This window comes from Nansenia antarctica (genome assembly GCF_963989245.1).
Source record: "Nansenia antarctica genome assembly, chromosome: 5".
Taxonomy (NCBI): domain Eukaryota; kingdom Metazoa; phylum Chordata; class Actinopteri; order Argentiniformes; family Microstomatidae; genus Nansenia; species Nansenia antarctica.
Genome location: NC_137690.1, coordinates 70,546,087 through 70,561,086, shown reverse-complemented (window position 1 = coordinate 70,561,086; position 15,000 = coordinate 70,546,087). Strand labels below are relative to the sequence as shown.

General features: G+C 45.0%; 2 protein-coding genes across 2 annotated transcripts in view; one reads left to right on the top strand and one right to left on the bottom strand.

The window, feature by feature from the left end:
* Positions 1-599, top strand: part of tfap2e (transcription factor AP-2 epsilon) — a gene marked incomplete at both ends in the record, with an annotated part of 10,664 nt that extends 10,065 nt beyond the window's left edge. Inside the window, one exon of the mRNA XM_080530795.1 lies at positions 338-599. Within this exon, the coding sequence (XP_080386921.1) occupies positions 338-599 (262 nt within the window). The remainder of the gene's footprint in view (positions 1-337) is intronic.
* Positions 600-4,014: 3,415 nt separating this feature from the next.
* psmb2 (proteasome 20S subunit beta 2) lies at positions 4,015-14,074 on the bottom strand. Its single transcript, XM_080531157.1, has 6 exons — positions 13,892-14,074; positions 12,681-12,803; positions 12,342-12,412; positions 5,410-5,572; positions 4,827-4,876; positions 4,015-4,214 (listed from the first exon to the last, which is right to left on the bottom strand). Exons 1-6 carry the CDS (start codon positions 13,980-13,982, stop codon positions 4,110-4,112), a joined length of 603 nt encoding a protein of 200 aa, XP_080387283.1. The 5' UTR covers positions 13,983-14,074; the 3' UTR covers positions 4,015-4,109.
* Between the last annotated feature and the right edge of the window lie 926 nt (positions 14,075-15,000).

Here is a 15,000-nt window from a genome sequence, read left to right as displayed (position 1 = left end):
CCTAACCATACCAAGCACAATACTGTGTTAGGGGGCGTTGGTAGCCTAGGGGCTAAAGATGTTGGCTAGCAATCGGAAAGTCGCTGGTTTGATCCCCGCCTCAGGAGGGAGCTGCATGTGCCCTTGAGCAAGGCACTTAACCCCTAATTGCTCACTTAACCCTGTGCCTAGAGCAAAAATACCAAATTCCAACAATTGACTGATAAGTAGATTGCATGGCAATAAACAATTATTATTATGTATTATGTCAACGAAGAACTTTGAGGCCAGACATAACAGTCATGCCAAGACAAATTATTTCTCTGTTAACCCCACTTTTATTATTTTTACCCTGTAGGGAAATCTGCAAGGAGTTTGTGGACCTGATGTCCCAGGACCGGTCCCCCCTCGGGGCGAGTCGTCCCAACCCCTGTCTAGAACCTGGGGTCCAGGGCAGCCTGACCCACTTCAGCCTCGTCTCCCACGGCTTCGGTACCCCGGCCATCTGCGCCGCCCTCTCCGCCTTCCAGAGCTACCTCCTGGAGGCCATCAAGATGCTGGAGAAGGGAGAGAGTGGCGGGAAAAGCCATCACGACAAGGAGATGAAGCACCGTAAATGACTCCCCCCCCCCACCCCCTCTTCTCCTTGTCCTCCATCTCAGGCTCCTGTCAGAGGACAAAGACTGAGACTGTCTGTCCCCTCTCTGTGACTCTGGTCCCCTGCCCCTGGAGGGAGGGGCGGTGATCTGTGTACTGTATGTGTGTCAGACGCATTTGGGATTTGGGACCCCCCCCCCTCTCACAGCAGCTGTGATTTACATCAGTTTCCTGTCCAACTGCCAATGACATTTCAGGATGAGTTCTGGCTCCGTGTCACCTGTTGTTCAAGGCTCTCGTCCCTGCATTCATAGGACCCGCCCTTCATCTTCCCCCCCTAGGATGCCCTCTTTCTCCCCTTCTGTTTGACTTCCTGGACCGGACCCACCTTCCAACCATCACGACTCAACTGAATCCGCATCCAGGATAACAACTTGGCAGTTGACTTGTTCCACATTTGAACATTGGACAACTGTCAACCCCACCCTGTATGACGGGTGGTTTATTCTGTGGTTGAGGGGTGACTGGGTTGTGGGGTGACTGGATTTTGGGGTGATTGGGTTTTGGGATGTGCGTTGGGGAATGGTATCAACGGCAGCTAAGGGAGACACCAATTATTCTTTTTTGAGGGAAGGGTTGGTGTTGGTAAATGAAGGGAAAAAACACAAATCATTTTGTACTTATTGTGTATGTTTATTATTATTGTTATTGCTGTTATTATTATTATTATTATTATTATTGTATTACGGCATAAATGTAATATATTATTAAAGAATAACAACGGATAGACAGGGTTTCATGTTTTCTCATCACCAGGAGTCACATGGGTTTATTCAGCATCTTCATCCCTTCATATCTTTATACCTTCATAACTTCTGACACCTCTTTAAAATATCAGGCTACTGATATTTTCAGACCCCTTCTTTTCCACATGTTGTTGTGTGTTATGGACTCAATTTAAAATGTATTAAATTAAAAGAATCTGCCATCAATCCACACACAAAACCCCAAAATGACAAGGCGGAAACAAGATTTAAAAAATGTCAGTAAATGTATTACAATTTAAATACAGAAATCCCTCATGTACATAAGTATTCAGACCCTTTGCTAAGACAAGTCCCATCAGTTTTGTTCCTCTCCATTTGCTCAGTTTGTATTGACAACCTGATCCACACAGTGTGTAATTGATTCCTATGCAAATCCCTCTAAAAACAAAGATATTAATTCCAAAATTGCTGAATGAACTATTATCCTTGTATTAAGATGTACTCAATTCAACTTATTGAGTGATTTGTTTATGACATTTTTAGCATTTTAGCTCATTTTAAGAGTGTCATAGCAAAGGGTCTGAATACTTATGTACTTGAGGTATTTCTGTATTTAAAATTTTAATAAATGTAACCCTAACCCTAACATTTATTATTTTCGCTTTGTTATTCTGAGGTATTGTGTGTGGACTGATGCCAAATTCCTTTAATTTAACACATTTTAAATTGACTCTATAACACAACAAAATGTGGAAACAACAGTGAAAGGGTCTGAATACTTTCCGAAGGCACTGTAGCCTATAGATAACCTGCACCTAGAAAACAATAAGAATTAATAACAACAACAAAAAGTAGCAATACAAGGTTTACACCTCCCCTGCTCCAATCTCTCTCTCGGCACACACACACACACACACACACATACACACACACACAACATAAATAATTACTGATGCGAATGTGCACCCCAGGGGCCCCTCAGAAAGCAAGGAGCCCATCTCCCTGGCCTGATCTGGTGAAAGTGATCCCTCGCCAACACAGCAGCCGCAACTGTGTCTCTCCCCCCCCCCCCCCGCACAGAGACCACCACGACCCCAGAGCACAGCACACACCCCAGCTCTCTCCGGCCCTCTCCTCCTCACCCCATCTGTTACTCTTACCTCTCTTATCATCTGCTCCTTCTTTCCATTCTCTACACACCTCCTCCTTACCTGCTCCCCCCCCTCCCTCACTAACTCCTTCCTCCCCATCACCCCCCAGTGTCAATTCCCCCATCCCTCCCATCTCACTGTGACCTGCCCCCCTCCCTCTCTCTCTCTCCCTCCCTCCCTCTATCTCACACTCAGCGGGGCTGTTCTCCATCTCTCTCTATGCCCCCAGGCAAACATATGCTGCGCTTCCCGTCAGATTCCGGTGTGTTTGGGAGAGGAGGGATTGTTTAATGTTTATTAATCACCTGTCTGTGGTAGGGAGAGAGATGGAGACACACACGCACACATACACACACACACACTCTCTCTCTCTCTATAAGGCTTAATGTTAACTATTGTGGCCTAGTTTTCCCTCATCAGGCTGTCTGGCCATGCAGAGGACCATGAAAGTGATCAGTGTTGTTATGACGACCGGCTAATTAGACAGTCTACATGAAGTGCTTCAAATACGCTACACTGTATATCCATATATTCTGTATGACATTTACCACCAAAAACCATTCATAATCAAGGTTGATTACACCTGTAATAATATGATTATTATGTAAACATAACAGGGCTACTATACCTTCAAACATATCATACAGGTTTTAGTTCAAGCATTTTATTAGAAAGATCGACATTTAGAAAATAGTGGATATTGCAATGAAACTTGTGAAAAGTGTAAGGAATATAATGCGCTACAATATAATGTGCTTACAGTACAACATAAGTACGTTTCAGCTGGACCCTGTGTGTGACGCCCCTGACTGTATTCAACACAAATGACTTTCAGTAAAAACTGATCTGTATGGAGGGTTTAGTCTACGTTTAGCCTCCACGTCACCTCGTCTTACTGTCCCTCGGAACGTGAGAAGAACAGAGTTCCCACACCTTCTGAAACATCAAATTCAAGCACCTTTCAAAGACTTTCAAGACTCAATTCCCTCAAATTCAAGGGCCCAACACGGCATAGCTTGAGACAGATCTAGATGAGAATTCATATAATAGATAGCATCTGCAATACACTTATTTAATAGTTGACAAGCTAAATATATATTTTTTTATATATGTAAATAATATAATTTTATATATTATTATTTTTTTAGAGAGGGAAATTCAAGCACTTTCAATGACCTATGTCTATTTTAAAAAACTTTTAAGACTGTGATTTTTTTTCCCCTCAAATTCACAAACTTCAAGGACTTCAAGGACCCGTGGGAACCCTGGAAGAAAGACTAGGAACCTAGGTTAGTCTCTGTCCTACAGACAGACCTGATAACCCAAATTCAACAGCATTTTCTAAACAAATAGCTTTTCATATCCCTGCATGGTAAAACACACACACACACACACACACACACACACACACACACACACACACACGCATGCGTGAGTACAGTACAGACTACACAGCACACAGCCAGGAGGCCGTTCTCTTAAAAGGGACACAGAGAAAAGCACCACAGGACAAAGAGCTCAACAGTGTGTGTGTCACATTTTATTGAAACATAAAGAGAGAAGTTCTACGGTACAAAATGAGGGCATCGTTGGGGGGAGGGTCAGCAATGAGCGGTCACTTGGTGCCCTGGGGTACCAGCTTCTCCAGGTCATGGATGCCATCCTTGTCAATCAGACGGACGGTGAAGGATGGCAGGTTCAGGATGAAGCGCTTGTTCAGCTGGAGGACGGAGGACAGAGGGGGGGGGGGGGGGGGGGGGGGGGGGAGTGTTATATCATAGCTTACTAAAACAAAAAACAGCTCTATCTGATCAGAATTTACATCAAGTCTATAGGCCAATGCACACGGCAATTTTGTCGCACGACAACATTCGATTCTCAATTCTTTTGAATTATTTCAATTGGTGTGAATGGAGAATCGAATGTTGTCGTGCGATAATATCGCATCGCACGCCGTGTGGATTGTCTCATTCAAAACAATGGAATGGAATTCGGCGGTGGGACAAATTCGGGGCCGTGTGCATTGGCCTTATGAAGGGGGATTTTTACGTCAGTCTGTAATAATATGAAATCAGTTTAATCCGTCTTCTAAGACGAAAACATTTCATAGACTCGTAGATAGAAGCCATCACAACTGCCCCACAACTATTTTCCTAAAATGAAATTTGGAAAACGTTATGGTCCCTCACAATGTGGAACTGGTAAACTTGGTGCATGTTTAATGCAATCAGACCAAAAGTAGCCAACTGGGGTCGTAGTGGATCTTATTACCGGGACCTGAGACCCTGCTGCTGCTGCAGAGATTTAACACACACGAAAGAACCCAGCTCACCTCTTCAACACACTTCTTCAGCAACTCCACGGCTTCATCGCGAGTGAGATCTAAAGACGAGGAGACAAGGGTGGTGAGAGGGACAGAGAGAAGCCGGCAGAGGAGGAACATCCTGACAGGTTCTACACTGACAACGGACCTCAACCAACCATGGGACAGCATGGGACTCTACACTGTGTACGGGGGGAAAAGGAAAGGATGGGAAGAGGGCAAGAAATGGATACAGGGGGGGAAGAAGGGAAAAGCAGAGGGATAGAGAGGGTGAGAGAGGCTTGACAGAGACAGAGGGAGGAAGGAAGGAAGAGGTGAGAGAGGGGGAGAGAGAGAGATAGAGAAAGAGAGAGAGAGAGAGAGAGGTAGAGAGAGAGAGAGGTAGAGAGAGAGAGAGGTAGAGAGAGAGAGAGGTAGAGAGAGAGAGAAAGAGAGAGAAAGAGAGAGAGAAAGAGAGGGAGAGAGAGAGAGAGAAAGAGACAGAGAGAGAGAGGTAGAGAGAGAGAGAGGCAGAGAGAGAGAGAGGTAGAGAGAGAGGGAGAGAGAGAAAGAGAGAGAGAGAGAGAGGTAGAGAGAGAGAGAGAGGCCTTACCCGGCCTGTAGAAGCGGTCCAGGATGGAGAGAGTGAGGAAGGCTCCATAACCGTGGGCAGCAAAGGGGGCTTTGGCCAGAGCAGACAGGTAGTCCATGTAGTACAGGCCGGGGCCGTCCGTCTCGTCATAGCCGGCCAGCAGGAGGTTCACATGGTACGGGGTCTGGGGAGGGACGGGAAAATGGTAAATGGTAAATGGACCGCACTTATATAGCGCCTTTATCCAAAGCGCTTTACAACGGCCTTTCATTCACCCATTCACACACCAATGGCGGCAAGCTACCATGCAAGGCGCCGGCCCGCTCACTGGGAGCAATTTGGGGTTCAGTGTCTTGCCCAAGGACACTTTGGGCTCGAACCGCCGATCTGCCGACCTTGCGATCATTAGACGGCGGCTCGACCTCCTGCACCACAGGATAATAGTCCACCCTATTTCATGGCACCAAATGTTTTGGGAAAATTGTCAGGTGTGTTCTGTCACATCATTTGTTGAGGCATAAGAGAGCCGTCAATGTCTAGTCTTGATTCTAGGCTTCGCGTTTGGAGTCAGTCAACATAAAGACCAAAGAGGCGTCACTGAAAGTCAAGGAAGCCTTTATGAGGCTGAAAAATCTGGAGAAAAATCAGGAACATCGCCAAAACCTTAGGCCTGCCAAAATCAACAGTTTGGAACATCATTAAGAAGAAAGCAAGCACTGGTGGGCTCAGAAATAGCAAACAGCCTGGTAAGGCCAAGGCAGACTGCCACAGTGGATGACTGAAAAATAACAATAATTAAGAAAATTCCCCCCCAAACAACTGTCGGACAGATCAGGAACACTCTCCAGGAGGTAGGTGTGAATGTGTCAGAGACGACCATCCGCAGACGACCTCACCAGCCAAACTACAGACTTCACTGCAAGGTGCAATCCAACATAGGCCTACCCTCAAAAACTGGATGGTTTGCTAAAAGAAAAGTACCTAAAAAGCCTGCAGAGTTCTGGAAATAAAGGTGTTGTGGACAGATGGATGGTTATCATGTACCAGTGTGATTGCAAGTGGAAAGTTTGGGGGAAAAAATAATCGCCCAAGATTCACATCCCACCATCTCCTCTGTGACACATGGTGGAAGGGGTGTTATGGTATGATGGGTCTTAATTAGGTATAGGTGGCGCTGTTATAAGAACTATCGGCCTTGAGTCATGCTTTAGCTAGGCCAGCGTGTTTGGAGTCGTAAACTTTTGAACATTGAAAACATTGAACATTGAAAATCAATAATAATAATAATAATAACAATAATAATAATCATAGAATTCTGAAATGTGACGATGAAAGTTAACAACGTGATACACAACGCAACTCAGACCAAAACACTCATATATCGATCAGAACATCTATTAAGAGTGTTTAACTCGGGTGGTTGCCATTTCGAGTGCATTTCGATCTTAGCATAGATTTTTTTTTTAAAACAAGGTTACCAGGACAGTTTCTTTTTCGACGCGTTCTCCTCAACTGCCAGTGCCAATTATCGCCTTCGGTTTTCGAACTTAACAAAACGGGGGAGATTAAACAACAACAGCAGCAGCGACAACAGTAAGAGAGAGAGAGAGAGAGAGAGAGAGAGAGAGAGAGAGAGAGAGAGAGAGAGAGAGAGAGAGAGAGAGAGAGAGGGGTTGGGGAGGAGTGTGAAACTGCCGCGACATGGAGGGAGACGGGAGGTGAGGGGGTGTCGGGAGGGCCGAGGTGTCACCGGCAGTGTGACATCTGCTGGGAGCCGGCACCCCCGCTGCTCCCTGCGCTGCCTCCCCTCCCCCCTCCCCCCCGCCTTCACCCTTACCCCCTGGAGGAACGCCAGCGCTCATTAAAAACTTCTGAAGTCGTCTCTCTCTCTCTCTTCTCTCTCCTTCCCCTCACCGTTAAATTACTTCTTTCACCCTTCCAGCCTCCTCACTTCCAATGAGCCCTTTCCAGCGGCCTCGTCTCTCTCCTCTGCCCTCTCTCTCTCTCCTTGTTATAAATCCCCCCATCAGGACAAATTCAACTTTTCTCAAATCGGTCACGGCGTCTAGGTCCTCTGGACTGAAGCGGAAGAAATATGGCAGTTGGTTTTTCGACGAGAGAGAGGAGAGTGACGGTACACTGATGCTGTCTGTGGGGGGTGGTGATGGTGGAGGTCCCTGGCTAACACTGACGTGTGCCCGTAAGTGTGACTGTCTGTCACCAACGCCAGAGAGTAGAGTAGAGAGCCACCAGCCGTGTGTGGGCATTGTGTGGCATCAACATAGCCCTCAACAACACTCACATCAGCTGAACACCTGTCCTCATATCCATTTGGATGTGTTGGAGGGTGAGAGATTTGCCACAGGGGAGAGGGCTGGTTTTGCTTACGCTCCCTGTGGAGAGGAGTTCTGTTAGAGTGTGTGTTGTGTGTGTGTGTGTGTCTGCATCACCCCCTCCCACTTCACCTGCCTCACAGGTTACAGTGTAACAACACGACTGTGGCATCAATATAACCTTTCCTCCTCTCATGTCACCTCAGAGGGCACCAAGCAGCACGCTGCGTAACCCCGCCGTCTCAACTCACACCCAGTCACACACAAACACGTTCACACACACACCCAGTCACACACAAACACATTCACACACACCCGCAGTATTCTAAATAACCCATCCCCAGTATTCTAAATAACCCATCCACAGTATTCTAAATAACCCATCCCCAGTAGTCTAAATAACCCATCCCCAGTATTCTAAATAACCCATCCCCAGTATTCTAAATAACCCATCCCCAGTAGTCTAAATAACCCATCCCCAGTATTCTAAATAACCCATCCCCAGTATTCTAAATAACCCATCCCCAGTATTCTAAATAACCCATCCCCAGTATTCTAAATAACCCATCCTTAGTATTCTAAATAACCCATCCTTAGTATTCTAAATAACTCATCCCCAGTATTCTAAATAACCCATCCCCAGTATTCTAAATAACCCATCCTTAGTATTCTAAATAACCCATCCTTAGTATTCTAAATAACTCATCCCCAGTATTCTAAATAACCCATCCCCAGTATTCTAAATAACTTCACCAATTACACCAAGCCTATTAGTGGACAGCAGCTCATTGTATTAGAAAGACAGTTAGCTGTCCGGTTGGGGGCTATGGGGATCAGCTAGTGAAGGTTGTATGGTTGGTGTTAGGGGATATGGGTTAGGGTTAGGGCATGAGGTAGGGCTAGGGGATAAGGTAAGGCTAGGGGATGAGGCAGTGAGTGATGGTTGTAAACCATAGCGTTCCATGCCTCTCCGTTTCCTCTGCCACCACCCAGCGCTCCGTCTCCCCACCCCCTCTTTTTCATCCGTGCCCCAGGACATGTTCTCTTTATTGGCATTTCTCCTCAATCTGCCGTATTAATTGTTCATCTGTGCTGGAGCAGGGGAGCCTAGTGCAATATGGCACTAGTAATTATTTGTGCCCGTGTTGTTCTAAAAAAGAAAAACCCCATATGTGGCGGTAGCACAAGACAAACTGTTGCTGAAGCCTTTCAGACAAGCTGCCAAATCTTTACACAGGCTAGTACCCATGCTAACAGAAGGGTTACGTGTCAAGCTACCATGCTAACAGAGGAGTTACGTATAAAGCTACCAAGCTAACAGAGGAGTTACTTGTCAAGCTACCATGCTAACAGAGGAGTTACTTGTCAAGCTACCATGCTAACAGAGGAGTTACTTGTCAAGCTACCATGCTTACAGAGCGGTTACGTGTCAAGCTACCATGCTAACAGAGAGGTTACGTGTCAAGCTACCATGCTAACAGAGGGGTTAGGTGTCACGCTACCATGCTAACAGAGAGGTTACGTGTCACGCTACCATGCTAACAGAGGGGCTACGTGTCATGCTGCCATGCTAACAGAGGGGTTACGTGTCAAGCTACCATGCTAACAGAGAGGTTACGTGTCAAGCTACCATGCTAACAGAGGGATCACATAGCATCTAGTCCTACTTCTATGGGCCTAACCCAAGGGTGAATATTCAAGACCGGATTTTTGCAGTGAAATTGTATATATATCCTGGTAATAGGATTAACTTTCGTACATTTTAAAGCATTACGGTTTCCACATTAATCGCGAGCTTTAACGCGCTAACGTTGACAACCCTAATATATATATCAACACCACTACAATTTCGAGTAGAGAACTCTATCAGGTGCATTGCATATGTATGGATTCTGAAATGCATGTAGCATATTTGAGGCCTCAGGTGACGATGCTTGCCATTTATTTTTCTTGTCTCAGCCTCTTCACTTCGTCTGAAGCGCGGTGCTTACTCCTGGGGTTATCAGAGAGCCCAGTTGTTGTTTTGGATGCCTGGTAGGTACACATAGTACATGAAACCCCCCCCCGCCTCCTGCCAAGCTCTATGCTACCAACTCTCCCCTGTGGTCTCCAACCACCAGAGAGTCCTTTTCTCAGCCAAACAGAAGTGCGTACCTCCGTTCATGTGGACATCATGAAAAAAAAAAAAAAACATACTCATGTTCAACGAAAAATAAAAACATGTTTACATTACAGAATATGTGAATGTCGTCTATATGCTCCAGGGTGGGCATGAATAGCAACGAGTAGCTAAAAGATAGGTGTGGGACGCTGAGGAGAAACTGCGTTCACTTCATTCATATTCTGAATACTTTTGGGAACCTAGCGAGAATCGTAGAAGAAGAAGATTCTGAATACAATCAACAAGGATTGTAACCTTGATAAGCAGACATTTCAGGACGTGTAATGTTATTTAAATATCTAGACCAGACATTGAAAACAGTATTCGCAGACTACCGCACACCGACTCTCTCCCACTCCGTATGTGCCGTGTTGACTTCTGGATCTGGTTCTAAGCCTCTGGGATCTCCCCTCCCCCCCTCCCCCCCTCCTGTGTACCCCCCCCTCCCTCCCCCACCACACTAATTGTATTTTGTAATTATTTTCCCCCTTCTGCTATTGTGACAGGCAGCGGCTGCACTCTTCCCAACACATTAACCCGTCGCATCCAGATGAGGTTCAAGAGCTGGATACCAGACAACTCTCATGGTCTCACCGTCTCACACACACACACACACACACACAGAGACACACACACACACACACACAAACAGACACTCTCTCACACACACACACACACACACACACACACACACACACACACACACAGACAGACACACCCACACACTCTCTCTCACACACACACCCCCACACACACACACGCACACACACACACACACACACAAACAGACAGACACACCCACACACTCTCTCTCACACACACACCCACCCACACACACACACGCACGCACGCACACACGCACGCACACACGCACAGAGAGACACACGAGGGAGGACTGGGAAGGTTGCAGTAAGTGTTTGGCGCAGGTGTTCTGTCCTCTTGAGAACAGATTCAGATTCACCTTCACCGATTCATAACATATTAACTGATGTTTGTGGCTCCGTCAAAACAGGACCCCTGTCTCATACTGAGACATCTCAACACTCACTACAGGTAAGGATGGGCTCCCACCTGAACTCATAGGTTAGGCCAGAGCGGTATATCAGAAGAGTGGAGCTAATGAACGGGTCACTTTTGTATTATTGGCGAACACTTATGGACACTCAAATAGTTCCTTCACGCAAACCTATGGAGCAAGTTGCCTGGCTAGCCAGTCAGAGAAATGTTGCTATGAATATTTAATTCCCAAACTGAAATAGATACTGCAATTTCAACCGCAAAACGTCACTATATTAAAACTGCACTGCACTGCACGTGGCACTTTACACCCGGCACTAAGCACTATTATTGTTTTGCTTGTGTTGTGGACTATGTTTGTGTGTGTACAAACAAGGGGATAAGGGTTAGGGTTGGGGCATGAGGTAGGGCTAGGGGATAAGGTAAGGCTAGGGGATGAGGCAGTGAGTGATGCCGAGAGAGACGAGGCTGAAGAATGTCATTGTATTAATACATATGACAATAAACTTGAACTTGAACTTGTGAGGATAAAACATTTCAAGAGAGATATTCTAAATGAAGTAGCGCTTCATACGACACTAAACACTTTTAAAAAAGGGTGCTGAGAATGACGGAGCGCTTTTACTGTTTCTAGTAGCAAGAAGATGGTTCATGTCAATTGTGGAGTATCCCGGGGCGCTTAGGTGGTTTAGCGGGTTAATCGCTGACCATGTAACCGCAGGGTTCCCGGTTCGATTCCGGCCGCGGACATATCTTGCATGTCATCCCTTCTCTCTCTCTCACCCATCCTTCCTGTCAAAATCTCTACTGTCTCTGTCACAATAAACAAATAAAAAATATGAGTGGGACTGCCCCACTCAGAAAAAATTACTTTAAAAAAAAAGAAAAAGAATAAGTGGTGGTCGTCGTTTAACATTTCTCTGCCGTCTGTGGCGAGGCAGGGAGCAGGGCTGTGAGTTCACCGCCTGCAGCAGACAGAGGGGCTGCATCTTTAACAACTAAGCATGTATGAAGCTAATGAACCTGACGTAGTTGAACTACATCTAATTCAGGCCCTGTGTTTTTCGCAAGTTAAAGCAGATGAGTGAACGGAAATATGTTTAAGTTGTTTGTGCGCATGCAGGTGCGAAGCGAGAGGTATGTGAGAGCGGATGGGAGAGTGTGTGTGTATGTGTGTGTGAGAGAGAGAGAGAGAGAGAGGTGTGAGAGTGCGGGAGGGAGGGAGGAGGAATGTGTGTGAGTGTTTGTGTGAGAAACAAGAGGGAGAAGTGACAATGTCTTCATCTGTGTCATGTGAATTGTTATAAGGCCTCTTATATGTGTGTTTAGAATCATTACACTCCTGCTATTGGGTAAAGTATATATTCATATGAGAAAAAAAAATCTAAAATCAATGTATTCAAACACTTATGGCGGTAGTTTTTGCTCGAGGAAATAATCACCCTGCTTCGAAGGTAGTCGGCAAGGTTTTTCCGTGTGAAGTTAGCTGCCGCTGAGGGACTGAGCTCATACCCTGAAAAACAGACGGAAAAACAGACGGAAGAGTCAAACTAGTGGAAGACAGTGGATGACGCATCCATGGAGGTCAACTGATGGGAACAGGAACTAAGAAACACATTATATTAACTGTATATTAAATTAGATAAAGGTGAGATGGTAGTCAAAAAGAAACAGGCCTAGTGACATTAGATGTCAGTGGTGGTGGTGGTGGTGGGTTAGTGGGTGGGAGCCGTTCGTATAACAGGGTGGACTTCTGAGGTAAAACCAGGAATCACACTCACCGTTTCTCATTTTGTAGAGCTGGACATTCTTCTGGATATACTCGGCGAACTGTACCGTGTCGCCCGCCTCGCCCACACACAGGAGCAGAATCTTCTCACTCAGCTTGAACATCTTGTCTTGGTCTGAAAACCAGAAGCATCGATTCACTCAGTCATTGACCATGTTCACATCACATGCGCAACAATATCCCGATGAATACAGGAATAAGGTGTGCATGTAAACGCAGTCATTGTGACAAGTGTTATTTCCAAGTGACATTAACACTAGAAACTAGTAATACCTACTATATTAAAAGTAGTTCATGTTTTGCTACAAGTCAGTTTGATAAAAACAAATAAACTCTCTTTAGCTGGGTAGTACTCTAGAAAACCTAATATTCAACATAATCTGTGGGTGGAGGGCAATTTCATTACTTGACAGTGGAAATCTGACAGAGGATGACATGGAGGAAAATGTGGTCAAAGCTTTCACTTTCACATTGGCTCAGCTTTGTGTTGGTGCTGGCTTACCAATGATTGGACCACAGTGTTCAACATGTTCAATAGCCACAACTAAGTCACATAGAAGTTACACTAATGAAGCAGGATCACAAGTACAACTCGAGAGTTTAGAATGATAAGGTTCTATCTCCGTTTAGGACAGTTCAGAGATATTGAGCGTCAAAATTTGTACATTCCATTATGTTTTGTGAGATGGAACCTTTGTATTTTATGAATTACTAACTCAAAAATGTCAACATTTTAAAAATAACACCACACAGGCATTAATAAACACCTAATGGATCAGATTATGTAAAAAACTCAATTTTGACCAAAATGGAGATAGAACCTTATCATTCTAACGATTGTAGCTAGTGTGATGTAGCTTCCTTTAGTAGCCCTTAGCAGACACAGCAGGTGTGGGGTAAAAGAACCAGCTAGCTAACAGATGATGAGGATATATATATATATATATAACATGTTCCAGCACAACATAACACAGTTAGTGTATGTATAACGACAGACTATAATGTGTTTGTTGGTTAGATCTGTCTAGATGAGTTACTGGGATGGATGTGAGCTGTTATGCACCCCTGGCTAGCTAAGCTAAGTGGCTAGATGCTGGATGCACTAGCAGGCTTTATGCTAAGCTAAGTGGCTAGATGCTGGATGCACTAGCAGGCTTTATGCTAAGCTAAGTGGCTAGCAGGTTAATCGAGCCTGAGTCATACCGTGCTTCATCTGAATGATGCTGTTCGCTGCGATGTTATCAGCCGCCACCAAGACAAAGTCTGGCCCCTGGATGCCGATCAGATACTCCATGCTCGTAGCTTCAGGTTTACACTTGTAAAATAAATGTGTTTTCTGACTAGAAACCCCAAACCTCGTTCAGTCAGATTACACAGCAAAAGTTGAATGAGAGGCGCAGAATATTGACGTCATCGGCGCCGAAGGATGAGGTGTGAGGCCGCCTTCCCCCCTCACGTGACTCAGGTCTGATCATGTGTACTTGACACCGGTCTATGAGAGTTCTACTACATGTAAAATGAATGGCACTTGTTACAAAACGAATAAACTTTTTTTTCCTTCTTTTTTTTTTAAACACACACGCACACGCAGACGCGCGCACACGCACGCACACACACACACACACACACACACGCACACACACGCACACACACACACACACACACACACACACACACACACACACACACACACACACACACACACACACACACACACACACACACACACACACACACACACACACAGCATCTCAGATTGCATCATTAATAAAGATAAATATAAAGAAATCACTATTGTCATTAACTTGATAACTTTTTTTTTATTTTTATCAATTGACAGCACTAATCTTCATACTTTATAAACATGTGCAATGAAAAACACATTTTGTTGAATAGCACAGCATTCAGTCAGAACCTCTTCAGTTTCTTTGTTTTCAAGTGGGGTTTCTCCTTTAATTTGATTATGTTGAAGTCTGTACTGAATGCGGGATAGAACATGTAAGAGAGAGGGAGAAAGCTTTAAAAACCTTCATAATGAATGGTCTTTATTGTCATTGATATAGTACAGGTACCAAACAACGAAATTTGGGAGGGGGCGCTCCCCTGGTGCTAGGAAAGAAAAAAACAAGAAAAAAAAACAAGAAGGGAAAGGAGCTGGTTTACATAAATAAAGGCTATGTACACTATCCACTATACTATACTATACAAATAAAACACTGTGCTGTACTCTATGCTATGCTACACCTATTCTAACATTTCCTATTTCTCTGCAACCTTATGTACCCTAGGGTTGTCATATTGCACATAGTGTT